Source organism: Anguilla rostrata, chromosome 12, assembly GCF_018555375.3.
Source record: "Anguilla rostrata isolate EN2019 chromosome 12, ASM1855537v3, whole genome shotgun sequence".
Classification (NCBI taxonomy): Eukaryota; Metazoa; Chordata; class Actinopteri; order Anguilliformes; family Anguillidae; genus Anguilla; species Anguilla rostrata.
In genome coordinates this window covers 23,037,526-23,065,514 of record NC_057944.1, presented here as the reverse complement: position 1 = coordinate 23,065,514, position 27,989 = coordinate 23,037,526, and the positions used below count along the sequence as shown (strand labels likewise).

At 46.4% G+C, this 27,989-nt stretch overlaps 2 protein-coding genes across 10 annotated transcripts; one reads left to right on the top strand and one right to left on the bottom strand.

Annotated features, from left to right (window-relative positions):
• Nucleotides 1-51: 51 nt before the first annotated feature.
• On the bottom strand, nucleotides 52-27,955 carry LOC135236836 (GRB10-interacting GYF protein 2-like). Of its 5 annotated transcripts, none has more exons than XM_064303387.1 (29): nucleotides 27,835-27,955; nucleotides 25,351-25,402; nucleotides 24,067-24,196; nucleotides 23,676-23,771; nucleotides 23,368-23,476; nucleotides 22,871-22,979; nucleotides 22,379-22,419; nucleotides 21,197-21,229; nucleotides 15,726-15,902; nucleotides 14,722-14,963; nucleotides 13,487-13,634; nucleotides 13,006-13,260; nucleotides 12,729-12,892; nucleotides 12,371-12,527; nucleotides 12,104-12,270; nucleotides 11,774-11,868; nucleotides 11,171-11,293; nucleotides 10,869-10,990; nucleotides 9,650-9,750; nucleotides 8,966-9,106; nucleotides 6,917-7,018; nucleotides 6,012-6,416; nucleotides 5,676-5,801; nucleotides 5,121-5,369; nucleotides 3,792-3,988; nucleotides 3,366-3,517; nucleotides 1,901-2,139; nucleotides 985-1,132; nucleotides 52-869 (listed from the first exon to the last, which is right to left on the bottom strand). In XM_064303387.1, exons 2-29 carry the CDS (start codon nucleotides 25,386-25,388, stop codon nucleotides 802-804), a joined length of 4,134 nt encoding a protein of 1,377 aa, XP_064159457.1. In that variant the 5' UTR covers nucleotides 25,389-25,402; nucleotides 27,835-27,955; the 3' UTR covers nucleotides 52-801. The 5 variants fall into 5 exon arrangements, with proteins under 5 accessions (XP_064159457.1, XP_064159458.1, XP_064159459.1 ...); XM_064303388.1 differs by having other exon boundaries at nucleotides 14,761-14,963; XM_064303389.1 differs by having other exon boundaries at nucleotides 15,801-15,902.
• Nucleotides 8,212-21,815, top strand: kcnj13 (potassium inwardly rectifying channel subfamily J member 13). 5 transcript variants are annotated; one of them, XM_064303397.1, is made up of 3 exons: nucleotides 8,212-8,669; nucleotides 19,484-20,070; nucleotides 20,419-21,815. In XM_064303397.1, exons 2-3 carry the CDS (start codon nucleotides 19,596-19,598, stop codon nucleotides 21,000-21,002), a joined length of 1,059 nt encoding a protein of 352 aa, XP_064159467.1. In that variant the 5' UTR covers nucleotides 8,212-8,669; nucleotides 19,484-19,595; the 3' UTR covers nucleotides 21,003-21,815. The 5 variants fall into 5 exon arrangements, with proteins under 5 accessions (XP_064159467.1, XP_064159465.1, XP_064159470.1 ...); XM_064303395.1 differs by having other exon boundaries at nucleotides 19,473-20,070; XM_064303400.1 differs by lacking the exon at nucleotides 8,212-8,669 and adding an exon at nucleotides 12,442-12,503.
• Nucleotides 27,956-27,989: the final 34 nt, after the last annotated feature.

Below are 27,989 nucleotides of genomic sequence, written 5' to 3'. Positions count from 1 at the left end.
GAGCATCTCCATAAGTAAACGATACAAAAAAAGTAAGACTCATTCAACCCATCATTTCAATATTTTATAATACAGTTACAGAATTTAAAGTTTATTCTTTAAACAGGCTAGTATTTTACAAGAAACGTGTAACTAATTGGAACTATTGAACATGCCCTTAAAACAGGACATCTTCGATCAGAGTCATAGCTCATGCCCCATGAACAACCTTCAGAAAAAAGGAGAATAAAAAGGGAAGATCAAAAGCCTTAAATAAATTGAACAGAGGTGTTATATTTGTTTTTCCTTATCATTCTTTAAAGAACCGTTCTCCCCCACACCCACAGAATAGCCCAAGTGAAACGGCCACTCATCCCCATTCCCCCTTTGCCAGGTCAGTTTAAGATTCAAGCACCAAGAGAGCGGGGGTGGGGGGGTGGGCGGCGACCTGTGCCGAGCTTGCTGCTGGTTCAATTAGCGGGGGGTGGGGGGTTGAACTCGGGACGCCGAGCTGCCCTCGTCTTCAGATTTCACGTGACCCCGCTATGACCCGAACCACACAGCGCTATCCGGTTCTGATGGCTGGGTTCGTCGCTTTGCCACCAGCTGAAGGTGGCACTCACCCGTGCCATTGATTTCCCAAATGGGTGGGGGGTTGGGTTCTCACTGCATGGAATTCAAGGTTTAAAAAAAACAAAAAAAAAAAAAAAAAAAGGGGGAAGGGTGAGGTTGCAGCTTTTCAGTCTGTCGGGGTGAAACCGTTGCCGGTCCGAACAGAAATGGTCAGCGGTCAGATAGGCAGTGGGCGAGGGCGAGAGGTCCTCAGAAGTCCTCCACAGTCTCTATTTCGCCCATATTCAATCGCTCCGATGCGGCGTTCACAGAAAAACCTTGGGACAGGAAGGAGGAAGATGCAAGTCAGCAAAAACACCACACATGGCAGGAGAAAATCCCCTGCAGGACAACCCCATGAGGCCCCATGCAGGATGAAGGGACCGCACTCACCAAGCAGGCTGGGGTCGGCCCGTACCATCTTCTGCTTCTTTTTTTTTTTCCCGGACTGTACCATCTCGAAGCTGGACTGCTGGAGACTGTTGTGATTGGACTGAAAGATCGATTGAAGTCCAGTTTGGTTCACTGCCCACACTGAATCCTAACCATCAAAGGAGATCAAAGGTAAATGAATTAAAATACTTATTGGCTTGAAAGGCTCAAATTACAACAGTCTTCATTACACTGTTAAAATTACTCCATAAGTGACAAAATCCTTCCAAAACAAAGAGTTAATATTTCTGGATAAAAGCAGATCACAGATTATAAACAGGGGTGATAGGCAATCAAAAATAAGGAGCGGATTTTTTTCCCTATTACCTTGATTAACCAGTACATTTAATCAGATGTCACCTTTGTTGCACAACACAGATGGTTTTTACAATAAAATGGTGAGTTAACATTTTCACATTCAATGAAGAATCACACAAATGTGACTGAACAATACAATAACAACATGTTTTTATCCAAACTTGAACCTGGCCAAAAGAAATACTGTTGTCAGTCAGGAATACTGTCATCAATAGCTGTGAGCACATTGAGCCTGACACTCCAAATACCATCAGAATAAACTGGTACGTTCTGCTTGAAATTTAATTCTGTTTGACAGGAGTCAAATGCATTGTCAACGACGCCATACGTTTACGTTATCAAAATTTGGCATTTAAAAAAGGTTTGCTAATGTAATGCCCCACCATCTTCAACGAGGCATAGTAAAACCAAACATCTTCAACTGACTTGCAATTAAACATCAACCTGACTAAACAGAATCAACTGATTTCTCTGAAGTGGTGTGCATGTGTCCTCTCTGTCCCTGACTTCAGAGCAGCCAGGCTCCCGGTCCTTGGCTCCTGGACCCTGGCATGCTCACCTGCTGCTGCCGTTTCTGCTGCTGCTGCTGCTGCAGCTGCTGTTGCTGTTTCTGTTGCTGCTGTTGCTGCTGCTGTTGCTGTTGCTGCTGCTGCTGGTTGGCTTTCTGTTTGGCACGACGCTCCAGGAAGTGCTTGGCAAAGTCCTTGGCCTCAGGTGTGTCTCCGAGGTAGGCTCTGACGTAGTCCTGGATTTCGTAGGGAGACTCCACCTCTTTTAGGAAAGATGCAAAGGTGGGAACTGCAGGGCAAGGAAAGAGGGAGGGAGGAGGAGGGAGATTTAGCCAGTTGCCGTCACAAAACAGAGGTTCGTAGTAGAAGTCAGAAAAGTGTGTGCCAAGTAATGACATGCTACATATACAGCATGCAACAGGGCATATGTAAATAGGGCAGTGTATGAATGTGAATGAGTACTTCCCATGCTCTGTGTGACAAGTACAGCTCATGGAGATACTAAAGCCACACATTATGTACAATAAGATTACAATAAGATCATCAACATTACATAAAAAGAGCAAAGAGCCACTGTGCTAACATTGCTCATGATATACCAAAAATGTCTCTTCACTAACTAATACAATTATGCTGAGAATTATTTGTAAAGGCTAACACTCATCTATTACAACCAATGCGAATATAACAATATCAAATATATGACACGGCAAAAATAATTGAACTAGCACAAGCAGTAATACGTACTTCACCATGTTCGTATGTATCCTCATAATATGTTTTTGCGATACTTCGGCCTTTTTTCGAATTTCAGGAGTTTCCACTCAGGTTTACTTAAGCGCAAATTCAAAATCTGCATAAAAACCGTTGGATGGACAGTCCACGAATGGTGGCACTTAGGAACTCCACTTAGGATCTCAGCCAGAAGAGCATTAATGAGGTCGGGCAGTGGGTGGGCGATTAGGCCTGGCTTGCAGTTGGCTTTCCAACTGGTCGCAAAGGTGTTGGATGGGGTTCAGGTCAGGGCTCTATGCAGCCCAATCAAAGATCTTCCACACCAATCTTGACAAAGCCATTTCTATAAGGACCTTGCTGTGTGCCCGGGAGCATTGTCATGCTGAAACAGGAAGGTCTTCCCAAACTGTTTCCACAAAGAAGGAAGCACAGAATGGTCTAGAAGGTCAGTGCATTAAGACTTGCACAAGACTGGAACTAAGGGGCCTATCCCAAACCATGAAAATCAGGCCCAGACCAAGGGGTGTCCAGCCTTTTGGTCATATAGTGTAGTTTGGTTGCAGAAGCACTGAATGTATGAGTTTAGCAATCTCAGGACAACAGTGTCCTGGCCACTAGGGGGCGTGCGTGAAGGGGTTAAGCAAGAACAGCATGTGACGGGGGGAACGTGGTGAAAAGCGTGGTGCGAGACGAGCTGTGTGGAGAGCGCGTGAACAGGGCGTAGGGAGCGGGTCGCGTGGACGACGCGTGGCTAGCGGAAGGGACGCCGGTGAGGCTGACCGTCCAGGTTGTTGGCAGTGTTGAGCACGTGCAGCGTCTGCTCGCACCACTGCGTGAAGCCGTCCTGACTGTGGTTCACCCCCTGGAACAGCTTCAGCAGCTTCCTCTCCTCTTCCTCCACCTTCTTGTTGGCCCGTCCGCTCAGGGAGTTACTGCACAGACAGAGAGAGCTCATTCACTATTTAGTTCAGTTTTGGACATGGAGCCAGCTAGCAGGCTGGCGTTTCCTTAATGAAGGAGTAACGTCTATCCTGGGCTCATAATGGCGCCAGCTCGATATCAAGTTACAAAGCACAGCTGCGAACAAAAGCAGAGATATTTTTTCCATCTAGTGACATTTCTATTGTTGTTGCAAGAGGAAAGAGGAAATGTGTATGTGCGTGTCTGTGTGGGTGTGACAAAGGGCGAGAGAGTGTAGCACCACACCTTAGGTTGGCATTGCTTTTGCTATTCTTGGCATTTCGTGTGGGCGGCGGGGTGGCCTCCTTCACAGCCTCATCCCAGAAGCCCATGTTGGAGTCCTTGGTGTCGATGCCGCCCCAGATGCTTCCGCCCGCGTCCGCGCTGGTCCACTGAGGGGCGCTGTTGTTGACAGACCCCCACACTGAGTTGCTGATGTTGCTCTGTGGAAGAGCGCCAAAGCGGGATGTTAGCTTGAGGCGAGGTGCCAACACTGAAGCGCCAGCAAAATTACAATGTGCACCAAGACCCTGCTTCAGCAGCTAAGGCTGGACTTGGTTAGCACCCAGAACAAGCAACCGCACCACGCAGTGGGAGCAGGAGACCTGGGAAATGTAGTCAACTCTGTAGTGTGTTTTCAACCTGCTGCTGTCTCTCCAAAAAGGTAGCCTGCAAGTCAAGCAGGACACGACACATCTGACCAAACAAAGAACCCCAACTCCACCTGACAAATTCAGAGCTGACCCTCTCTTCCCTCCAACTGGGGACAAGGTTTAAGAAGGGGAAAAAAGCAGAAATAGAAAAACAAACATAGCAGGGGGTGGGGGTGAGGTCAGAAGCAGAGAGAGAAATATTCAGAGAAAGAGAGACCAAGGGAAAGAAAAACAGAGATCCTGCTGTTTCAGTCAGCAGGCAGAGGAAGTGTCACCATTTCCCTCTTCATCATTAATTGGACAGAATGAGGGCTCTGGGTGTGAGGGCAAGAAACCTGAACTCAGCCATGTGAAAAAACGTGTAAAAGTAACAAGAAATTTCAAAGCAGAAAAAAATATATCCATTACAAATGTGGAGACTTGGAAGAAAGGACTCTTATGAAATCACCAACTCACCTACACGATACGTGCTCATCCATAACTAATCAACAGCGGTGTGAGGGAAATGATTAGTTAAAAAATGTTTAAAAACGGGCAGACACATTCTTGCAGTCAGAGGGAGAGAGCAGAGCTAGGCAGAGGCACTGCTAAAAATTATGGGCTCAGTTCGTCTCAAAAACAGCTCGAGGGCAACAGGAAAAAAATAGTCTGATCTTGCTGGTGGGTGCGAAATGAACCCAGTCACATGCAAGATCAGATTTATTTCACAGAGCAGACCCAATGTCTACATCGCAGTTCTCCCCAATACGAGTCTAGAAATATTCCTGTCTGCTTTCGACACTGAACACCAAAAAGGGGAAAATTACTGCTCTTCATCCAGTCACAGGCGAGCGTAAAAACAGGAGAGAGCTGGGACTACGCAAACAGAACCGGCTCCATAAAGGCTCGTAGGCCTGGGGCACGTGCAGGCAGGACCACTTACGGGTCGGGGCTGGGCCCGGTTCTGCTGGACTGCCGTTGGCTGCTGGTCCTTCTTCTTCTGCTGCTGCTGCTGCTGCTGCTGCTGCCTCTGCTTCATCTGCTGGGCCTCCTCCTGCTGGATCTCTAGCAGGGACTTGGCGGCGGCTGGCTGCTTGGCTGCGCCTCCCCAGCCCAGGAGCCTGGCTTGCTGCTGCTGCTGCTGCTGTTGCTGCTGCTGGAGGGCTTTCATCAGCTCTTGCTGCTGCCGCCGCTTTAGGGGAGAGGGAATCGGGTCGATTTAAGGAAGACACAATAGTATTTGTGGAACAGTGGGGCTTCACAGTCCCACAAATTGGTAAACATGTAATATATCCACCAACTCTAACTCTTTCTGTGGCGAGCAAAATCCTAATCGGCTCCAATAATGATGGCTCTTGGTAGCTCCCGTCCATTAAGGGGTTCATGAAGCCTCACTTTCCTACCACACTACAAAAATAAAAGGTACCCAAAAAACGAGTGTGCCCAGACAGCCTGGCATGGTGAGTAAACGCCTGTCTGCAGGCTCCTGGGGCCTCACCTCTTCCCGGGCCTGCCTCTCCCTCTCCTCCTCCAGCTTCTGAATCTCGGCCAGTGACAGCGCGTTCTGCGTCGCAGGCGCGGACACCAAGGCAGACTGCTGGCCCCACTTTGAAGACAACGGGAGCTGAAGGAGCGAAGGACAGAGTGAACTCCACATGAACCTTGTCACTTACCAAAGATCTACTACCATCTCCTGTGGAGCTTTCAATTTAGAGATCATCAATTTAACACAGTACTTTTCAGCACCTAGGCTCAAGAGGGCAAATGCATGCCCTGCCAATTCCAGCAGACGCCCACTCTGCGTATTTCTGGCTTACTCCCCACGGAACTCTACCTTCATCTGCGCAAGCTGCTGCTGCTGCTGTTGCTGCTGGAGTCGGCGCAGAGCCTCCTGCTGTTGCTGTCTTTGTCTCTGAAGCTCCTGCTGCTTCTGAAGCTCCTGCTGCTTCTGAAGTTCCTGTTGTCTCTGAAGCTCCTGCTGCTTCTGAAGCTCCTGTTGTCTCTGAAGCTCCTGCTGCTTCTGAAGTTCCTGTTGTCTCTGAAGCTCGTGCTGTCTCTGAAGCTCCTGTTGTCTCTGACGTTCCTGTTGTCTCTGAAGCTCCTGTTGTCTCTGAAGCTCTTGCTCCTTCCTTTTCTGCTCCTCCTGAAGCCGCTGCTTTGCCGCTTCCTCCTCTAGGCGCTTCTCCAGCTCCATCCTCTGCTGCAGCGCGAGCTCCTCCAGCTTCCTGCGCTCTTCTTCCTGAGCTCAGACAGACAGACAGACAGACACAGAGACAGACACAAAGATGCCAGTCAGGTGGGGCTTCTCTTTCCCCGAGACCCATGGCCATGGGTCCCAACAGTCAGAATGAATATCACTCCAAATCACGTTCATTATGCAAATTCAGGCCTAAGGCAAAGCCAATATATAAATCATCCAAAAAGTACAAATTGCTGATCCCTCATGATGATTGCTGATCACTTTGATGTATCATTGATCGGCACAACCCTAGCAGGGGGACTGAATCAGCATCTGAGGATACGGTGTCACAGACTTGAGAGGGTGTCAAAAAGTTCCTTAGTTTAAAGTGATTGATGAAACGCCATTATCGGGCAGGTGAGGTGTGGACGGTCACAGTGTGGTCTGGAGGAACAGTTTAGGTTAAAATGAATGAAGATGAGAGCAGCATACATAAGAGCAGGGCTGTGTTTGAGTATGAGCACCAGTCCTGCAGTGTGTGAAAACAAAGGGTCTCCCACCTGTTTACGGAGCAGCTCTTCCCTTTGCCTCCTCTCCTCCTCTTCCTCCTCCTCCTTCTGCCTCTGCAGCAGGAGCTCCTGCTCCCGCCGCAGAGCCTCCTCCTGCAAACACACGAGCGCACGCGCGTTATAAAAACCGGTTAGCCTCTCAATTTTCTACAGATTCTCTCATTCATCCAACATAAACAGGGACACTTAGGCTTAATACTTAGCGTAACATAACTGATTCTGTCATTTATTTTTTATTCAGCCAGGAGATCTCATGGTATAAACATCTATTTTTAACAGAGTTCTGGCAAAGAAAGCAGCCATAAAACGCAGTTCACAAAAGAACAGTTGTACCAAGCCTACAAAAGCAAAAGCCTGACAAATGCAAAATGACCACAACCTCCTACAATCAAAAACAACTCTGAGATTTTAAATTACCCAAGAGTAATAAGTGCCTCCAAATTTCAACTATTTTGGTAAGTTAGTTATTTCAAGTCCATGGTGGACAATAAGAAAATACAGTTTTATCAATAACTAAATCACCCACTGATGACCAACAACATCGCAGGCAACTGAAAGTACTGGAGGAAAAAAAAATCTAGAGGCAGTTTAACCAGTACTGATTCAAAGTATTACGATGACAATGCAGTTTAATGGTCAGTGAGGACCAGCCCACCAATGGATAAAGAATACAAGGCTGGGCAGGAGACTTGGTGTTTGTAATTAAAGGAAGCACAAAAAGACAAGCTGGTCTATTTGTTGTTCCCATTCCATCTATCTTTACTATTACACCAAGCCAACCAGCAGAAGATGGGCTCCTCCTTTAGCCAGGGAGCTTCAAGGTTTACACCCATGGGAAAGTTTTTTTCTCGCCATCATTTGAGTGTTTTCCTTCTTGCTGGAGATTTATTTCTTTAAACCTCAATTTCTCACTTTTTGGGGGTTCAGGTCTGGTTTTTGCCCCATTTTCCTTTCCGCTCCCTCTGTAAAGCGTCTTTGTGTCACTGTCTGAACTGAAATGACTCAAGAGCCCTTAACACAGAGGAAGCCGCTTTGGATGCACAGCATGTCGATACTAACAATGTAGCAGTAGCTTGAATACGATGAAAAAAATAAGACTTGTTAAGGGTGTTCAATCCCCGATTCAATTTAAGCTTCCGTAGGAGATCCTCACCCCCTACCTTGGAAGGGGGGTTTTGTCATCTAACCAACCGACCCTTTATTTCTAAGAGCACCCTCTCAATTACAGAACCTTAGAGCGTACAAATGCTGACGTCTCACTTGGCTGAGTATGAGCGACTGGTTTTCTGAGCGATTTGAGCTCCAAAGGAGCAGCCTGCACTGAATGGAATGCAAACTGGAGCTCTTTAACAGCCTGTTTGAAGGATGGAGCATACTTAAAAATTTCCTTTAACCTGCTTTCTATCAACTAATTAATATGGAAATATGCAACATTAAGCATGTGACGAGGTAAAGCTCAGCAAAATACAGAGGGTTGCCAACATTTTAAGGAGCACTTAACTTAAGGGCACATGATCATTAACACCTCAGGATGGACAAATTATACACGCAGTGAGAGCAAAGTCTAACTTCACCAAAAATTGACCAATCTCTTTCACGGCAGTAACAGAATTCCCACACCGCTTACAATATATAATCCAGCCGTGGCACCAGATATCGCTTACTTGGAGCTGGCCATAAAAGATGTGAAGCCAGAGTGTTGATCTCCGCTACCCTGGACACCAGACTGCACAGCTTAAAAAAGGTATGTGATTTAAAGAATACTTGCCCTCTTCCCTGACATATGCCCCTGAGCATTTCTCACCCTCACCCAGCTGTGTCCTGCAAGCTCCTCTTCCTCATAGCTTATATATATTTTTTATGCATTTTATTTTTTGTGTGTGGGTTTTTTTGGCTGGTTGTCGTGATTTTTGTTTTGATTCTATTGGCTTTTGTTCTTAGTTTTTATTTTTGAATAGAATAGAATAGCCCGTCTCCATTAAGTGTTAAATTAAAGGAGAATCAAAGCTCGCTCTATCCCCCTCTCCCTCCCACCCTCACCTGGTTGCGCCGAGCAAGCTCCTCTTCCTCCCTGCGTTTCTGCTCTTCCTCCTGCTGTCTTCGCAGCGCTTCCTCGTGGCGTTTCCGCTCTTCCTCTTCCCTCTTGGCCCGAAGTTCTGCTTCCCGTCTGTCCTGCTCCAGCTGGTGAAGGCACGCGACAGCGTTTTTACACGCCATGCCGTTACAAATACTGAGACCGCACCAGAGGAGCCCGTAATACAGCATGGCCTGGTGCATTCAGCCACCAACTGCAGGCAGACACCCCCTCATGCAGGGCAATGTACACATTACATTATATGAGCTTTTATTACAGTCAAAAACCATGCAAAAAAATGTTTTTAAGTTGAACCATTTATTTTTTGCATAAACCAAATTCCTTTACCACAAATTAAAAATGACAGAATCTCTTAAATGAAATAAAACAAATTAGCGTTTAAGAGTACATGTGATGTGTAAATAACACTCAATTTAAATGGGGGAAAAAATGTAAATGACTAGAGACTGATTTTCTATTTTTAGCCTAGAGGACCTTTTATTGTGGTTTTTGGTTTGAGGGTATATCAGTTTTTGCTGTTCAGTCTACCATAGACAGAGCACATGGAGCATGGAGTGAATAACCATGTACCCAAGCTGTGATACAGAACATGGTAATCCTGTTGAAATGACCCAATGGAAAAGCCCTACCTTCACCGCCTTCGCCTTCTCCAGCTGTTGTATTTGCTCAATTGTCGGTGGTACTGCCATGGAATCAATGGGCAAGTCCCAAACACTGCCACTTTCCCATGCTGAAAACAAATAAAATTCCAGGGCTTTAAGTTGTAAGTTCTTAACTTTTTCAAAACCAGTTAGTGTGTGTAGCAGGTAAACAAATGTACTTCCGCTAAATTTTACTTCATAGATGCCACCAAAAATAATTCAAAGGATTAGCATGTACACTAGGAATTCAGAACATTAGGCAGCCATTGGTTGCAGTCCGGAAGCGCTTCCTTGACAACGGCACACAAATGCAGCAGCACTGTAATGACCATATTGGGCTGTCAATTTATAAACCCTGAGGGATTCAAGCAGAATAGTGTGCTAACATTGCACATCTTTACAGCGACAGCAGCTAGATAACTTGTTTTATATTCAAGTAAACCAACTCCCACCTCCACACTAAATCTGTGAAAGGTCTGCCCAGGCCATTCCAGGAAAACTGTTCTGATTATTCACATCGCAGTGAATAAATTATTCATGGGCGTGTGGGTGTGCAGATGGCATTGTAAACAGTAATGGTCATCCCTGCTCATCCATTCCAGCCTAGACTTTTCCGGTTCTCAGGCTACTTTCTTGCTTTTTGTTTTTCCCCATTTTATCGGTGGCTTGGCTACCCCACCAACACATTTCTCTCAAACACTGAAACTGGCCACCACAGCCAGCCCTGAAAGTTAAAATAGCAAAAGAGATTTAACCACAGGGCATGAACAGTGTGATATCAGTGCCAGTGGAACATTAGCTTTATGGGGCACATTTCCATTTTAAGCACGTCATTGAGTTTTGAGCCCAGTGGAAACTTGTGTGCTAAATGAAAGGATCCAGATCAATCGAAATGTCACAGGAAAAGGGACAAAATGGAAGGCACCACAGCTTCACAAAATTAGCCATTACAAGTACATTTCAGCCACCTCTGCCAGGAAGGCAGGAGCTGGATTCCAACCGTGATTGGTCAGTGTTTCACTGTCATATGCACTCAAGCCCCAACTGTGCACTGCACTGAGTGACCAACTGCTTTGAACTGCCTTACAACAGTTGGGTACCAATTTAGAAATCAGGCTCTGAATCACTCGTATAACTCTCTCTCTATGGCGCTGTAAAGGACAGAGGCATGCAGCGTGCGCTCATATGCGCATGCAGAGATTCTTACCGCTGTGGCTGGCATGTTGGATGCTACTGGAAACTTGGGGCTGTGTAGATGAGCTCTGTATCTCCCAAACGGAGCCGGAGTCGGGCACGGACACAGACCGGGTCACGGGCGGTTCCGTCATCCTGTGCCCAAAAAAGAAAGACCATAAAAAAAGAGAAAAAGCTCACCAACGTGCTTCATGGCCATTTACCATTACAGCCCCACTCTAGTGCACCTTAGGCACAATAGACACCTTAATGATAGCAAGTCGCACAGCGACTGCATTGTTAAAATAGTAGCCTTCCGCAGGCTTTGCCGCCCACCTCATTTTTAGGGCCTGGTATTGCTGCAGGAGGAGGTTGAGCTGTTGCTGCTGCTGCTGTTGCTGCTGCGGGGTGCTCATAGCTGCTGCCTTCTGCTGAGCCAGGGCCTGGGCATATTGCTGTCTGCAGGGGACAAGGGAAACAGCACACTGTACACACAGCCACACATATAGCAGTCTACAGGGGGCCACTGAAAACAACACACTACACAATGGCTGCCCAACCCTGTTCCTGGAGATCTATCTTCCTGTAGGCTTTAATTTCAACCCTAATTTGACACACCGCTCCATGAGATCTCCAGCTGTTAAATGAGGTGTGCTTTGTTAGGTTTGTAATGAAAACCTACAGGACGGTAGAGCTCCAAGAACAGGGTTCTGCATCCCTACTGTACACACAGCCACACGTCCTGCTCGCACTTCACCCACGTGCGCACACAGACAACCTACTCAGCTTGCAGGAAGACAAGCTGACAGCGAAGCTGTGATCTGCCCAGTGAAACTGTAACCATGGAGCAAAGCTGTAACATGGCGATAGAAACAGTGAAACCGAAACCGTGGCAGTCCCTGCATGGACGCTGTGACCATGGCAGACCTGTGGACCCACCTGAGGAGGTACTGGTACTGGAGCTGCTGCAGCTGGTAAAGGTTGAGAGCTGTGAGCTCCTGCTGCCTCTTCAGCCTCTCGTGGTCCACATCCCCCTGTGAATACAACATCTCTCAGTTGCACGCAGATGAGGCAGACCGCTAAATGAGCAAACAACCTCACAAGCGTGCACTAAAAACAACCACCCAGGACCTCGACTTGGTTCGTACAGGTTGTATGCTTCATATATAAACAAAAATAAAATAGTCCACTGTATTCCCCATGGCTATGTAAAGCCTGAAAACAGCGTAAAGTTAATGAGTGTGGAGAGGTTTTGCGTGACATCATTACCAGCAGCGGTTGGGGGGAGGGGCCAGGTGTGAAGGGGACCCGCCCCCACAGCTTGATGATCTCGCCCAGGGGCTGGAAGAGCTCATCGCAGCCTCTCTTCACTAGCAGCGTCATGGTGAAATACCCCGCCTGGAACCACTCCATCATTTCCTGGTTCGTGAAGGGTCCTGGGGCAGAGGAGGGAAGGTTCACGGTGAAGCAGCAGTAACCCTGCCTGACTTGAACCTGAAGAGTATTATAAGAACCCAAAGGCCCATCGTTCCCTACCCTGTCTCTCTCCCTGTGGGTCCTTGTAGTACCACTTGAGCGCAGCCTCGTGAGTGAGGGGGAGGGCCGTGGGCTTGGCCCGCTCCACCGCCTTGGCCGCCAGCCGGTCGTCGTCCACGGCGTTGTCCTGGAGGTAGGCCACCATCTTCTCCGCTTCCTGTCCCACATTAATCAGCACAGGATAAACGGCACATCCTCACTACGCTCTCAGCACTGCAGCGTTTGGAAAGGACTCTTGTTCCGCTCAGTCAATTTATTCAATGTCGAAAGGAAAGCGCCACTCAACCACCACGTTAAGAGGCATGGTATAGTGTTTTTAAAAGAATTCGATGTGCTAGAACCTCTGAACACCGCCCACCTGTTCGAAGCGCTTCAGTCCCTCCTCGTCGTCCATGTCCTCGGGCAGCGCGGCTCCCGGCCCACTGCCTGAAGCAATGCCTGCAGGGAGCGCGAGGGGCGCTGAGGTTGCCGTGGTAACCTCGGGAGACTTCTGTTGCCTTACAGGGGCAGGGACGGGCGTTTCTGAAAGACAGGCGGCAAGAATGAGCCTTCAGTGAGGAAGAATTGGTTTCACTAAAACTGGCCTACAGTTGCTGGTGGCAGTGACACGTGAATGAAGCCTTTCTAAGACGTGCCTGGGGGTACAGGGGAAACGTGGTGAAGTGGGGGTCCTTCCACCAGGCTTCTGGGCGTGACGGCGGGGCGCGGTGCTTTGATGAGCTCTGGGGATGCTTCCGGGACAGGAGGCCCGTTCACCCTCTCGGGGGGCATCTCCACCCTGTCGGGCTGGCTGGGGGGGAGGGGTACGTGGGCTTGGGGCTCCGTCTGGCAGGGGGCTGGCGAGGAGGGAACGGGTGACTCTTTGACTCGGTCTTCCAACTTCCCCAAATCTGTAGAGCCACAAAAATATTCCTTCAGGAGTCAAGGGATTTGCTACAGCCAGCAATTCGGGGGAAGGGGGGCGATTGTCAAAATGGCAGCCAAATGAGCCTAAATGAGAGGCTGCGGCATTCTGCTTTCATGTAAAGTGAATAAATGCATATGAACATTTGCCCAAACCTGACAGAGTGTAAAGTTGTGGCTTGTGGAGAGGCTGCGTGTGACATCATTACTCACCGTCCTTCTCGTTTTCCCTCCGGGCTGATCTGTCGGTCTCTTTGGTCTCGTCGGGCTCGCTGTCCCCTTTGTCCGAGCGCTCCTCGCACTCCTCTGATGGGCGGAAGTCCAGCTCCGCCTCCTCAGGGATGGGCTCCTTAGGAGCCTTCTGCAGGGGCAAAAGCCACGATGAACAGGGCGGCAGAAACCTCTCTCACTAATGTCTCTGTATTGGTCCAATCCTTTAATAGTGAAAGTGCACTATTAAAATGACGTTTTGAACAAAATTTAAAGGGTAACTTCAATATAAGCAGAAACAGAGAATGTCACTCCTCTCCTTCCAGCTATGAACGCTGCAGTTCCCTCGCTCTAATACATGAATGAATTAAAACTACATTAGATTTTTACTGACATAGTACTTCAAACATTTGTTAGAGGGTTTTCCTCTGTCTACAGGCCCAGAATGCATTTTGCAGAACTGTGCACAGCACGACCACAACCAGTGATTGATAAATTGGATACACACTCAAACTCCAAAGAATAATAGGCTATGTATAGTGCAACGAATACTACACAACCCTTTATTCTACTGACAGATTTTTATTTACGGACTTTTGTAATCAAGATATTTAAAAAAAAACAGCTAGGAAAGTCAGCTGCTTTCTTTCCAACTGGCCAAGCTTTGGTACAGGCTTCGGTATTGAAAGCCATTCAATTTCAGATGAAGCCTGAGTATTCCTGCCTCCAGCTGAGAAACTGAAAGTGAAATTGAACTGAATCATCTCTTAAGGACGTCATTACATTATTTTGGTCATAGTGTACACAAATCTTTTTCTTTCATCGTGACTGCATGCTTTCACAAAGCATGTGCTTATCCACAAGAAAAAAGAATAAATCAAAGAAGAACAAACATCATGTTTTATTCCAAATGTTCTTCAATTTGATGCAAGAAACTAAGTTTACACTGCATTAAAAATGAATGGAATCTGTTAGAGATAGCCGTCCCACAGGTTTCTCAAATTCTGCCGTCCTAGAATATTTATCTGGGAAGGGGAACGGTTTAAATGTGGCAACATTTTAATGTTTTAAATAATTAACACTTTTAAAATATACAACAATGATTACTAACTCAAACTCCCTTGCAAGCCCAGTGGCAGTGGTTTTGTGGATTTGGGACCATGGAATAGGTATTTTGGTGAAGACAGAGTCACCCCCCCAGGGCCCCCCCCATAAAGCACAAGCGCGGCGGCTCTTACCTTGCGTGATGGGAGGTGCGAGAGCTCGGAGCCCCTCACCTTGAGAGAGAGGAAGGCCCCGGAGGAGTCGAAGGTGCCCGTCTCCTCCTCGGCGTCCTCCAGGCACCACTCGGGCAGGCTGTCCCGCTCGTCGTCCTGGCCGCCGCGCGCCCTCCTGTAGCCCCGCTCCTCCTCCCGCGAGTCGAAGGGGAAGCGTCGCCGCTGGTCCGGGTGCTCCCGCCAACCGGCCGACCGCGTCCCGTCTGCATGGGGGGGGGACGGGGGGACGGTTACGGGCGCTCATCCTCATGTTATTGCAGCGAGCACGATAAAACATTTATTAAACAAGCCCGAGGATTTGTCTCCGCTGAGAACTTAGTGTTCTCCTACACTTCCAGGAGAGAAAGCACTGAACATGAATAAAGGGCATCAAGGCTGTTTTACACCAATGGACGCTTTACTCAGCAGGCAAGTCTCAGAAGCTACTGCAGGAAATGCTTCAGGCTCTTGTAGAAGCCAGCAGTTTAATGATTTAATGACGTACAACGAGATAACAGACCTTAATCTGAAATGCAAGCAAGCGAGTTACCACAGCAAGTAGTGTTTGGTGTGGGCAGTAAAATAAGTTATGTTGCCATGCAGCGTCGGATGTCTGGGACAGATCAGCCTAGCAACACTGCCTTAACACCTTTATGGCATTAATCATGAGTGGCATCAAGGAACAAACGGTTACTTCAGCAACTGAGCATACTGTGATGCTCAACATGGTGAAAAAAAAACAAAGCTAACCTGCTAGTGAGGCCTGCTAGTGTTGATGCCATTACCATCAACACATTATAGTTTTCATCTACACTGCAGTTTTGAATGTGGTTCAGACATGACTTCTACACAGATCAGAGGAAGGCAAGCTTCAGGAGGTGGGGTGAGCAAGGAGAGGGGGGTGGGTGAAGGAGCATGATAAAATTGAATGGGGGGGGAGGAGGCTGGGGGTGTGGCTTCCAGCGGGGGGTCTCTGGCTGGCACACCTGGGCTGTGAGAGCGCCACCGGTCGCCGTCCCGTCGCAAACCCGCCAGCCGCCAGCCCCCCTCATCATCCTCACCGTTCTGCTCGTCGCGGGACATGCGCCAGTTCTCGCTCTCCGAACGCGTGAACTCGTGCTTCCTGGCTGCTCCCGTCCCGCCGTCCTCATAGTTGGACCTTACTGTGAGGGGCAATGGGGGGGGGGGAAGGTTTAGAATTTGACCATGCAAAAACTCATCTACATCAAATACGTTGAAAAGCATTTAAGAATCACATAAACTGAAGCCATGACACAGCAACTGTGTTTTTAAGGTCTGGGCTAGCCAGTAAAGGGAACAAAAGATGCTTTTTTCCGGGGTGCTTCAATAAAGCACAGAAGAACACAAATAGCCCACAGAGGAATTAAAGCCACTAAATACATCCCTCATTGTCTCTCATCGCTACATTTCGTAACTCGATTTTCCAGCACTGAGTACGGGAATTTGAGAAGCGTAGGATTCCGCAAAACAACCGCCTCTTTCTATGAACTCTGACAAGGTGGCTGTCCCGCCCATCCCCCCCCCCACCCCACAGTGCTCCAAAGAGCACTAATTGGCCACATGCAGAGTAATGTGACCAATCGAATCAGCTTCGGCCTGGAGCTGCAGATCGCGAGGAGAGCGGTGGGCTCAAACCGGCTCGGCCGCCGCCGCACCATCTCCCACATCCCAGGGTGCCCTGTTCCCGTCCTTCTTCACGGAGTCGCTGGGATTTAATTTATCGCCGGTCGCGTCGCCAGTTGGATTCCGCTTTTTTTCCCCCTCCCCTCGCTTGACCCCCAAGCCGGCGTCCAGTCGTTTCTCTGTGAAAGGGCGTCAGTGTCCAGGGTGACCCGCTTCCAGAAAGCTCCGCTGCCGGTGAGTGACTGTACGGGTGCGTGGGGCCGCTGCGGGGTTGGCACGGCGATGCGGAGACAGAAGGATGGCTATAAAAACGACATGGTGCACTGACTTTATGGCTAACAAGAGGGCGATAGCCAAAAATCTGCTCTGCCTAATGGTATTTTAAATGAATGCTGAAATGTTAATTACACATTTCAAAAAGAGAAGAAAAGACAGCTCAGACAAAAAAAATTTAAGAATGCCCATTTTATACACCTACTTTTTACATTTATGAGCAAAATGAACAAAGTATGCACTAGTTACATAATGTGATTACAAAATTTAGTTCTGTTTTTTTTGCTGTATTTTTAGACTGTAAAGCACACGTTTCATTGTGTACTTTTCACTGTTTCGATTGAAAAAAGGACACCCTGTGAGAATGAGTCACTGGTGGTGCTCAGAACATCTCAGACCGCTAAACCTGCTGCGTTGCCTGGTGAAAGCAAAGCCCTTCTGATGCCTTTCAAACACTCGCTTATGCGCCTGTGTTTCTTATGCTAGGACTGACCAAGACGCCATTCCATTAGAACTGAGGTGAGCTGTGGACTGACAGTAATGTTCAAATCGCCTCCACCTGAAGCAGAAAATGTTTTCAAACCAAATGACAGCTTCTTCATTCTGTTAGAACTAACGCAGAAGCAGAGATGAGAGAAAAGCATCCTTCCTCAGCCCCACTATATGCACTTTCATATAGACCTAGAGGAGCATTTTCGTTTGCCAAATAAATTCAGAAAACCGCTGAGGCCATGCAGTGGCCGGTGACTACTTTCAGCCGTGAACACGTACACGTCTCTTCCCCCAAGAAGAGCGCTCTCTCAGTACGGTACTCTATAGCCTCCAGCAAAGCTAGCATGTGCACCTCATGTGATTGAGCCTCAGGACAGAATTCAAGGGTAATGCCAGAAAAAAAGTAATCACAAGTACAATTTTGCCCCTTACGAGGACAAAGAACCACTTCTTACAGCCTCCGGTTTCAGTTTGTGTCGAGTGGTGTGTTCAGTATGCTGATACTGCAGACCCGACAGACTACTCGTCTTCTGAGTGGCATTATCATTCCACCATTATCCAGGACAGGCACATTAAGTCTTCCCAGTCAGTCTCTGCCGGCCTTCGGCTCAAAGTCTGCGAGGCTGGGACCGGATAAATGCCCCAGAACAACAGGTGGCAGTGACGTAGTGAAACGCACGCGCACATCAATGATGAGAAACATACACTTCTAAGAATGGAAGATAAATGGAAGCTAAAGTCTGCACTAGTGAGTCTAACTGAAGCATTATTTCGGGGTTTTAAAATAGCCTCAAAAGGCCTTCAGCAAAGTGAATTGTGATTAAGAATTTTAATGGCTTGTACTATTCTATTTGCACTTCTTGTACAGGTCAAAGTAATTTTACGGTTTAAGTGAAGTTATGTAGGATTGTGGCAGATCATTCACACAGCTATATTGTGCATCAGCTGAACTGTACCAGGCCCACAGAAACATCCTGGGACCACTGACTGATGCATATCAGGATTTAGAAACACAAAGGGCAAGAAAAAAATGCAATCAAAACAAACATTATCAGTGGACTGACAAATATGTTAATGGACTTCGGGCTTGCTTTACTTAACTGGCTTAAAAAATGATTTAGTAGGACCCAAGTGCAACTGTCCAGCTTTTTGCGTGTATACTTGGCACTGATTCTGAGGAGAAAGGGCCACAAGAATGTTTGGCACGCAATTTTTCTTACTTTCCCCTACCAATAATTTTAGTTATTATTTGAAATTATTTTAAGACAAATTCAGAATGTGATTGGGTGAGGCACATGTAACTGACATGTGCTGGTGCTTTAACCATGTAACACATTATCCTAACATGGACGTTCATTTAGATAACTCTAAAACTCCTTTACTACTATTCAACACCAGACTTGGTTCAAAGTACAAGACTATGCAAAATCTCCACACAGACCTGATCTTCTTCCAACTGACTCAGATTAGCCATTTTCCTTGAAAGCGTGCATGAAACTGCCAGCTCTCAGGTAATTCATTCAGTTACATCTGACAGGTTACATCTGACTTCCAATAATGCACAGCGATGCATTCCACACAAGTTAAAAAAAATTATTTTGGATTTCCACAAAAACATTGGACATAAGCAATCACTCCATTGTAAAACAGCTCAACAGCTTGTGTTCTCTCCGTCCATCACAAACCACCTGAAAGTACATTTCAGATCGATTTGGCTCCATGCTGCAGCTCTTTAATGCAAATAGAGGACTTTTGCCAGGTAACTGTTTCTGTTGCCAGGCTTTGGCCCAGCAGATTTAAAGGCTTCAGGCTCCACCCTGAAGGTTCTGACAGTGGATATATAAGAGGTGCTGAAGACAGTGCAGCCTTGTCAGACACCAGACCTCAACCTCCATCAGGCGAGAGGCTGAGGTCCACCACAGTACCAAATACTGTGTCCTCGACTGTTTGGAAAAATTCCACTGCCTACTCTCCTGCTCTAAGCAGAGAGGAAAAACTGCCATCACGTTAACCACACCTCGTTAAACTTGTAACTACAACAGAAAATACCATAAGCAGTAGAGAGGATGAATAATGTCAGAAGGGCCACTTTTATCAAGGGGCTCCCCTGGAAACCTCTCCCCAATCTATAAGGAGCGGAGGAATTATCCTTCCATCAGAAGAGAAATGTATTCAAAAGATTCCAGTTTAAATGAGACAGATCTCAGTTAAACAAACAAAATGGGCGCCCAGAAGTGTTTTTCTTTTCGTCTTGTGTTAAATCTGGTGCAATTTATTTTCTCTGGGGACTTGATGAAAACACTGCTTTGTGTTGCTCCTCACAGATACCTCACAGAGATCCTGCTCCAGCCTCAAGCCCTGATAGCAATCTTGGCATTTCGAACAGCCCCAAGCACAGACGTTCTCCTTCAGATAAGACCGGCCTGCCAGCCACTCCAGGCAAAGGGATGGGTGTCGACAGCAAGGTATCCTTGCCTCTGATTGGCCAGCGCCGCCAGCGACTGGTCACCAAAGACGGCCGCTGCACCCTGCGAGGCCCCGGGGCGCAGGGCCGGGCCAGGTCGGGGGCCTGGCGGCTCTACCTGCAGGACATGTGGGGCACACTGGTAGCGATGCGCTGGCGCTGGGTGCTGCTGGCATTCTGCGCCTCTTTCCTGGCCCACTGGCTGCTGTTCGCCTGCCTGTGGTACCTGCTGGCCTACCTCAACGGGGACCTGCTGGTGGACCACGACAACCCGCCCGCCGGCCATATTGTGTGCGTCAAGTACATCACCAGCTTCACCGCCGCCTTCTCCTTCTCGCTGGAGACCCAGCTGACCATTGGCTACGGCACCATGTTCCCCAGCGGGGACTGCCCCAGCGCCATCGCCCTGCTGGCTGTGCAGATGCTGCTGGGCCTCATGCTGGAGGCCTTCATTACAGGTAAAGGGTCACATTCGCAACATCACAACACCCCATCTCCCTCACATTTGCAACATCACAAAACCCCATCTGTCTCACATTCACAAAACCCTATCTCTCTCAATTTAGCACCCAAGAGGCAGTCACAACAGGCTAGTACAAAATTTCCTTCAACATGGAGAAAACACAGAGACTGTACAAGAGGCCTACTCTTAATTCACACACTGACAAGGATCCCTGCAGTCTTACTACAGGCAGAACTACTGTGACTGCCCAAATCACAAACTCCATATGTGTAAGCCCTGTGGACTGCAGGTTCTAGTCTTGTACTTGACTAATAAAACAGCCTGACACGTGTCTTCTTCCCAGGCGCCTTTGTGGCGAAGATCGCCATGGCGAAGAAACGGGCGAGCGCGATCAAATTTAGCCCGTCTGCGGTGGTGGGGCTGCACGAGGGTGAGACCTGCCTGATATTTCGCGCCACCAACACGCTCCAGCGCCCCCTGGTGGACGTACAGGTCCGAGCGGTGCTGTACCAGGACCACGGGGACCAAAACCTGCATCAGACGAGCGTGGAGTTCCACCTGGACAACCTGAGGGGCCTCCCCTGCCCGTTCTTCATCTTCCCCCTGACGTTCTACCACCCGCTCAACCAGCACAGCCCGCTCTACCCGGCCCTGCGGGACGGAGACCCGGCTCACTTCGAGCTGGTCGTCTTCCTGTCCGCGTCCCAGGAGGGCACTGGCGAAAGCTGCCAGAAGAGGACTTCCTACCTGCGTGGGGAGATCCAGCTGGACCACCGTTTCGCCACCATACTGAGGCTAGATGCTCAAGGGCACTACAAGGTGAACATGAGCAACTTTGGCAAAGTTCTGCCCGACACCGCGCACACCGGAGTGGACAAAGAGTTTGTGGTGCAGATTAACGGCGACGGGAACGACAAGAAGGAATAGCGGATTGAGCTGCATGTTCGCCTGTTTGTACTCAACTACTCAATCCTGTGGGAAAGACATTGCACTGACGGGAGGGTTTATTTCCTCAAAGGCTTCAGACCTTCCAGCCCCACCCAGGAACTCCCAGAGAGTGCTGAAGTTCACCTAACCCCTAACCATTTGACTCAACTAGCGGGAAAAATGACCGCACTTACTGTGATTCAACTGAAAGTGGGCTGGGGCAACCTCTGACCGATCCACACCACATGACAAAGACAGAGAGAGAGAGAGAGAGAAGGGAAAAAAATCAAGAATAAACAAAAAGACACTGGAAATACAATTTCAAATTGTTAGAACTGACAATTAAAGACGTGATATTAATACACTTTTAAAATCCTTAAACATGGCTACAGCAACACTGCAGTGCCTTCAGTAGTAAAAGAAAAATCTATTTTCAAGACTTGGGTACAGTTTTTTGCAGTAAATAAGATGGTGGTCATGAAACCACTTCTCCCTTAAGTTAATTTTCAATTTGTGCTAAATGGTGACTTTGATTTATTTAGGTTCAAATTTAACCAAAGAGAAGTAGTTTCACAAACATTTTACTGACTTACTACACATCACATTACTTATAGAATATGAATCAATCTATATCATAGATCACACGCCTCTATAAAATATTCTTGTGAAAAACGTATGGAATCGAAAGCAATCACTTGTAAAATATTCTGTGATCGTATGTGAAGTTTAGGCAAAAGATAAGTTTTGAAAGAAGATTACTGATAACATAAGATGTTTGAAAAATGTTACAAATACAAATTAACTTTCAATACATGCCAAAAGGTTTCTTCCCTATGGTCTCCAATATATTTTCCTCAATTACTTGCACAACATATACAGTCAAGTAAAATGAAGCTGATTCTTTTATAAAGTATGACAAAAGCCTTTTGTTCAAGCTCTCCTCTACTCCTGTCAGCTTTAACAATCTTATCTTTCTGCTTTTTTTCCACGGCATTGAGGGCCCAAGTTTGTTCAACAGGCCAAACACACATACTCTTTTATTCTTAGTACATCTCTCTGGGTTTTTCCTTTAAAAAAAACCGCTGATAAGATATTCGTTTGACGTTTGTGATGACGTTTGTGTTCCACTTTTTTCTATCAAAGCAAACACGACTGCCATCTATCTTCGTTCAGTGGTATTGCAATTACAGTACAGAATTTTTTGATTTTTTTTTTTTTACAGATTTATTTCTTAAAATTTAAATCCAGCTATGATCTTATCAAATTATATTCTATGTCCAGACGCAGATAAATCTAATGTTATGGTGAGGTGTGGTGTGTACAGTACGTACAATGGTAAAGTTGATAGAATATTAAGGAAACAAAAATTCACTAACCTGGCTCTTTTCGACCTGGCTTTTCAAACCTTCTGTCTCCCCTAAAAGGGAAAAAGAAATCCATCATGATTGTTTGCATAAGAGTAAATCACAACAGGTTTTCTAACTAGCTCCTGGCAGATAATATAATATGAAAATTTTGTTCAACAATAAAAATGCAGTGGAATGTCTACATTGGCAAGAAAATTACCAAACCTTCACACAAAAATGACAGGAGCACAGGCCTCGCTTTAGAACTATGGTGGGCTACCACAGTTGGAAAAAAAAAACCTGATTAAACCATATAAGGCAAATAAGGCCCGTTACAAACACCATGCTCTTAACATACCTAAAATGAACTGGCTGAGCTCAATCTTTTAGAGGAAGAGTCTAGAGACCCATAGTTACCCCTTCCCAAAACTTGTCTGTCTGGTTTCTGCATTTCTCACTCGAACGCCATCAGCCAAGTAGAAAAACTCAACATGCGTCCCCTGTTGAAACTTAATCAGGTACCTCTCTTCCCAGCTCTGAGATCGATGCATCTCCCTGGCTCCGCGACCAAACCCTCCCTCCACATCGTCGAAGCTTCTTTGGTAAAATCCTCCTTCCCCTCGGCCTCGACCTGAGGAGAGGGGACCGACTGTGTTCACGAGAATGAAGCCAGTCAGTCACTGGTTCCCCAGAATAACACAGCTGCACACAGAGCTGGATCGTACAGCACAATCAAACCGTTCCACATCTAACAAGCCGAAATAGTAGAGAAACATGACACGAGACTTCCGCATGAATAACCTACAGTACACTGTCACTCAGTTAAACACTCAATTGTTAAAAAAGGGGGCAATGTAGCACTGTGCAACAGCGCAATGAGGAAAATATAAACAATTCTCTCTGTGCATATCCGTGCTGTTGACCTTCATTAATCTCCACTCTGTTTCAACTGTAGCAGCAGTGGCCTCTGACGCCAGCTGGACGCTGGACGGGTAAAACCCTGGCCCTGATGAACTCACCTCGGCCCCTCGAGGAACTTCTACCTCTCGACACCCCTGCCACTGTTCCCCCTCCTCTTCCTGTTAGCCGCAGCACAGCTGCGCTGTTTACAGACATGGAGAAACTTCTCTGTGGACAGACACATGTTGCTGTGAACTCGCTCTTTCGCTATAGCCGTTCGTCCGCTCAAACACAATGTGAAATATAAAGACTGTCAGTGAGCTTCCATTGTGGAACTCCAAACCGGTTCATGAACATAATTCTAGTACACCGATCCCAACACACAAATGCAGGGGTGTGCTGCAGACTGAGGTGCAGAAGCAATCACCTGTTCTTCCTCTGTAAATGGAACAAGTGCCAGTGGTGGCAGGGGCTCATCTTGTAAAATAGGCAGAAATTCCTTATCTTGAAGGTCTAGAGGAATCTAGTGAGGAGGACAAAAGGAACTTTGACATGTACATATGAATTCAAACTAACTTTACACCTCAGTTTGTGAAAAATGTATTTGCCTATTTGCAGTCGGGGTTTGAGGACACAGTGGGTAAATGCTTTATGACCGCACACTTTATAATCTACAACATGCCAGTTTACATCTCATTTAACAATCACTTCAGTATGACTGAGGAGCGCAGGCTCATAAAGCATAACACTTGCTCAGCCAGAATATGGTGAAGCTAGCAACCCGACCCCCATAACACCGAACCCAATGGTGCCCTTACCTTATTATCCTTTACATAAAGTGCTAGCATTTCTTCCCTCCCGTAGCGGTAATCTGCGAGTTTATACTTTGGCAATGCTGGTGAGAGAGGAGGGGAGGTGACGCTCCCACCCCCAGAGAGAGCCCTAAGCCTGCATGGAGAGAGGGCCCGGGAGAGAGGGAGGGAGGGATAAAGGAGTGTCATGTCCCATTCACACATGGAACACATGCCGGGTTCAATCATCGGGGTTCGGCAGTGGTCTCTTACATGGAAAAATTCTGTGTTGGTTCTGTTCACACCAGACAAGACGTTTCTGAATAGATTAGGCAAGGCAGGATGTCTACCCGCAAAAGCAATTCAGGACAGATATTACTTTGTCTTTAAAACAGCCAGATACAGTATTTAGGTGAATAATAGTTCTGGCAAGATATAAATCCCAACAACACAACAGAGCTGAAGAGTGATAATTTTAAGATAACTTACGGAAAGATCTTCAGTCAATATAATTCAGTCATATGATCTCAAAGAGTTAACGTTAGATAAACAATGGAAGCATGGTTTATCAGCTAAAAATCAATACTCATATGCAGTTGTTTTTCCTAAAATGTAATGAAAATAATTCTGTTAGTTAAGATAAAAGGCTAGCTATATCTGCCATTGATATGTGGCCCAAGCCAGCAGGCTAAATTGAGTTTAAAAAAAGCTACCTGAAATTGGTAAAGTCTGACACAGACGTTTAACAGGAAAAAGTATTTCATAGAACACAAGCGATTCAAGGCAATGTTGATAATTTGGTATTGGTGTTCTCACAATAGACAAACCATGTCAAGCAAGGACAGCGAAACTGTTTATGTCATTCCTAAAATAAATGTTCAGATTTCCCCTGACAAAATCACACAAGGCAGCTCCAATATCTTCTATGTGTAATGTCTCATATCAGTGCAAGAATTGCTGAGAGGGCCTATTCAGTTAAGCATTTATTAAAGTAATTATTTAAAAAAAATAGAGATTTATATTGGGCCTGAAAAAAAGTATTGCGTAAGAATGTCATAACGATTTGACTGATGAGGCCTCACACCTGACATCCGCCTCGCCCTCAGCCTTCTGGCCATGGACATGTGGGAACCAACTGCTGGCTGTCCCAGTGTGGTGGCCCATGGGACACATGACTGATCCCACCAATGAAGGGTCAAAACAAAACCACATTCTCCCGCTGCTGTGGTATGAGCAACACAGAAGGATGCCGCAAAACACAACCAAAGACAATTATACACCTGAGGTATTACAATGGACATTAGTACGCACCATTCTGGTCCAAAGTTGAGTGTCTGGGTTTCTGCCATTCTTTCTTCAATTTCTAATGAGAGAGAACAGAACACTGACTAATCTGATACAATCACCATTAAGAAAAAAAAAAAAAAAAACCTGTTTCAACAACCCTGGTGTGTGGAGTCAAAACAACTAAAATGCTTCAGTTATTACATGGTACATGACCTGGATACTGTGATGGTGTCCACTGTTGTGACCATTTTATTTAGTGCATTGACTGCTTCAGCATTTTGTAGCACAAAGTTTCAGCACATCACGGCATGCTGCATTACAACAGGCAAATGTTCAAAAGTAAATAACCTATTAAAACAAAATACCTTCTGGACACATTAACAAGATGTTAAAACTGCCTTTCTTGCAGGCAGCAAACAATCTCTTTCAAATAAGGGAAAGATAATCTTGCTAATTCTAAGGCAATCTGGCAAAAGTATATTGTTACACGCTGCCGACACACACACTTGTAAAAATGCTTTCCAAACAAACAGTTTTCATAACTTTATGGTCCAAAGAAAAGGATGAGACATTTCTAGTGGTTGTCACGTGCAGCTCAACCAGTTTACTGTGCTCCTTTTAGGTCCAGTGCAATTGCATCTATTCGGGGGGAAGAGGGGAGGAACATGGACACGTTCAGCACCTTCCTGACAGTGCTAAAACAGGGTAAACCCCATCTGTCCATGCAGGATATAATTTCAATCTCAAAATATATTTTAGGCAATCAAAATATACGTGCCCAATTAGGAAGCGTGTTCTGCTTTACTGTCAGCACACCTAAATGAAAAACAGGACTTCCTTCCTCTGACAATTTCAAGACAGTAACCACTCCAACTGTGTCCAGGAGAGAGAGCAAATCAACACCTGCTCTTTCTTTACGCGACATCGCAAAACTACCGTCTGCTTAGTTATTACCCGACTGCCCACCATCTGTTTTGTCTAGATAGGCGACAGACACCATAACCGTTAACGTTAGAGACTTTTTCGGCAGATATCACGGTGACGCGACAAAAAGAAAGAAAAAACAATGCCACACTGCAGTCCATTATTTGATCAACTTTAGCCAGTGATGCGCCGGCAAGTCATCCTAGAGCAGTCGACAACGTTTTAAGTCGTAGAGGAGAACATTTAGCTAGCTAGGCTGCGCCCTGGGAAAATATAACTCAGCTAGCTATGCGTATAACACGTGCGAGTTCACTTGCTTTTATTGTAGTGGGTGTGCGGTGTGCCTATTAGCGATTCTTCCTCGTTATCCTTAGCGAAGACAGTACTTTATGTCTTGTTATTTAATTGCCATCTTGCCGAGCTAGCAAAAGTTACGACATGTGCGAGGGATGACCAGCTAGCTACATGTCAGTAGCATCAAGATACTCATGTCCATATACAGCTTTGATAAAGTGAGCTAGCTAAGATTTTTAGTTAGCTACTTGTCACGCAAGTATACCTGCCAACTTTGTAAACGTCGTATCCTACAATCTAACGTTTGCCCTCGCTGCCAAAAAGAAGTATGGCCTAATCTAACGCTAAATAATTCACAAAGTTAGCTAGCTAGGCAGCTATCGTGGCTAGCCATTAGCCCTGGTTACACGGCTCTGCATACAACAGCTCGTAGCAAGATACGTGGGTTAGCTAGCGCGAAAAATGCTGGCTGTAATCGCAGCTAACAGGGCAGATGTGGTATCGGGATATTTAGAAATACAATAACGCAACCAGCTAGATCACCGCATGCTGACAACAGGAATATTTAAAACTTCTTAACAGTAGCAACATACTGCAATTCCGCGTTGTCGTTTCAAAACATTTAGCAAACCTAGACTGACGTTAAACTCCTAGTTAGCACATCTTCGCTAACGTTAGTAACGTTACTCCAATTAGCGTCTACCTAGTTTCAGGGCCAAATACCATAATTAGCATTTTAACAGATGCTCTACGTTTAACTAGAGAATCAATCAGCCATTGGACCAGTCAAAGATAGAGATCTGGCTAAAGTTAACTGTTACCTGGCTATCGTCAGAACTGTCACAACTTTAAGAATTACATATCAAGCTAGCCAGCTAAACTGGTGCAGTCAAAAGTTTCTGATGTTTTATATATGGGCACTTAACAGTAAATAAAATAAACTAATGAGGCACACAGTTTAATCACAGAACTAGCTAGCTAAGCCAAAGTATGCGTAGCAAACCAGGTAATCTTTAACCCTCCACTATCCCCAGAAGAACAGTTCCCGCGGCCTGTAAAGCCTGGTGGCAGTACCGAGTTTTCCTGTTTATCTATGGCGACTGTAAGCAATCCCAAAACGGTACTCCCACAGTACTAGAACCCGCAGCTGCGCGGCCAACAAACCATGCGGATCTCCACACAAGAGCTAAATGACTCCAAAACCCCGAGGGTCAGTACATTAGATAACGTACATTTTAGCCAACTATCTTTATTATACAGCAATATTATCCTTTGCATTTAAAGACTTACCGCTACTGTACTGACAGTGTTAGGTTTCTGTGCGAGCTTTCTGTCTCTCTTTTTTGCTTCCACAACAAGATGGCTGAGAATGAGTCACATGACACATATAACCCACTAGGGACCCGGATGGCCTGGGATTATGTGCCTCGAATTTGACTGCCCTC

Bases quoted from the DNA above. Each gene is read 5' to 3' on its own strand.
- kcnj13 (XM_064303397.1), top strand. From the start codon at position 19,596: ATGGGTGTCGACAGCAAGGTATCCTTGCCTCTGATTGGCCAGCGCCGC. The intron at 20,071-20,418 runs GTAAAGGGTCAC...TCTTCTTCCCAG, and splicing joins GCTGGAGGCCTTCATTACAG to GCGCCTTTGTGGCGAAGATC.
- LOC135236836 (XM_064303387.1), bottom strand. From the start codon at position 25,388: ATGGCAGAAACCCAGACACTCAACTTTGGACCAGAATG. The intron at 21,230-22,378 runs GTTAGTGAATTT...TGGATCGGTCAG, and splicing joins GCCAGGTCGAAAAGAGCCAG to AGGTTGCCCCAGCCCACTTT. The intron at 12,528-12,728 runs GTGGGCGGTGTT...AATGTGGGACAG, and splicing joins GACTGAAGCGCTTCGAACAG to GAAGCGGAGAAGATGGTGGC.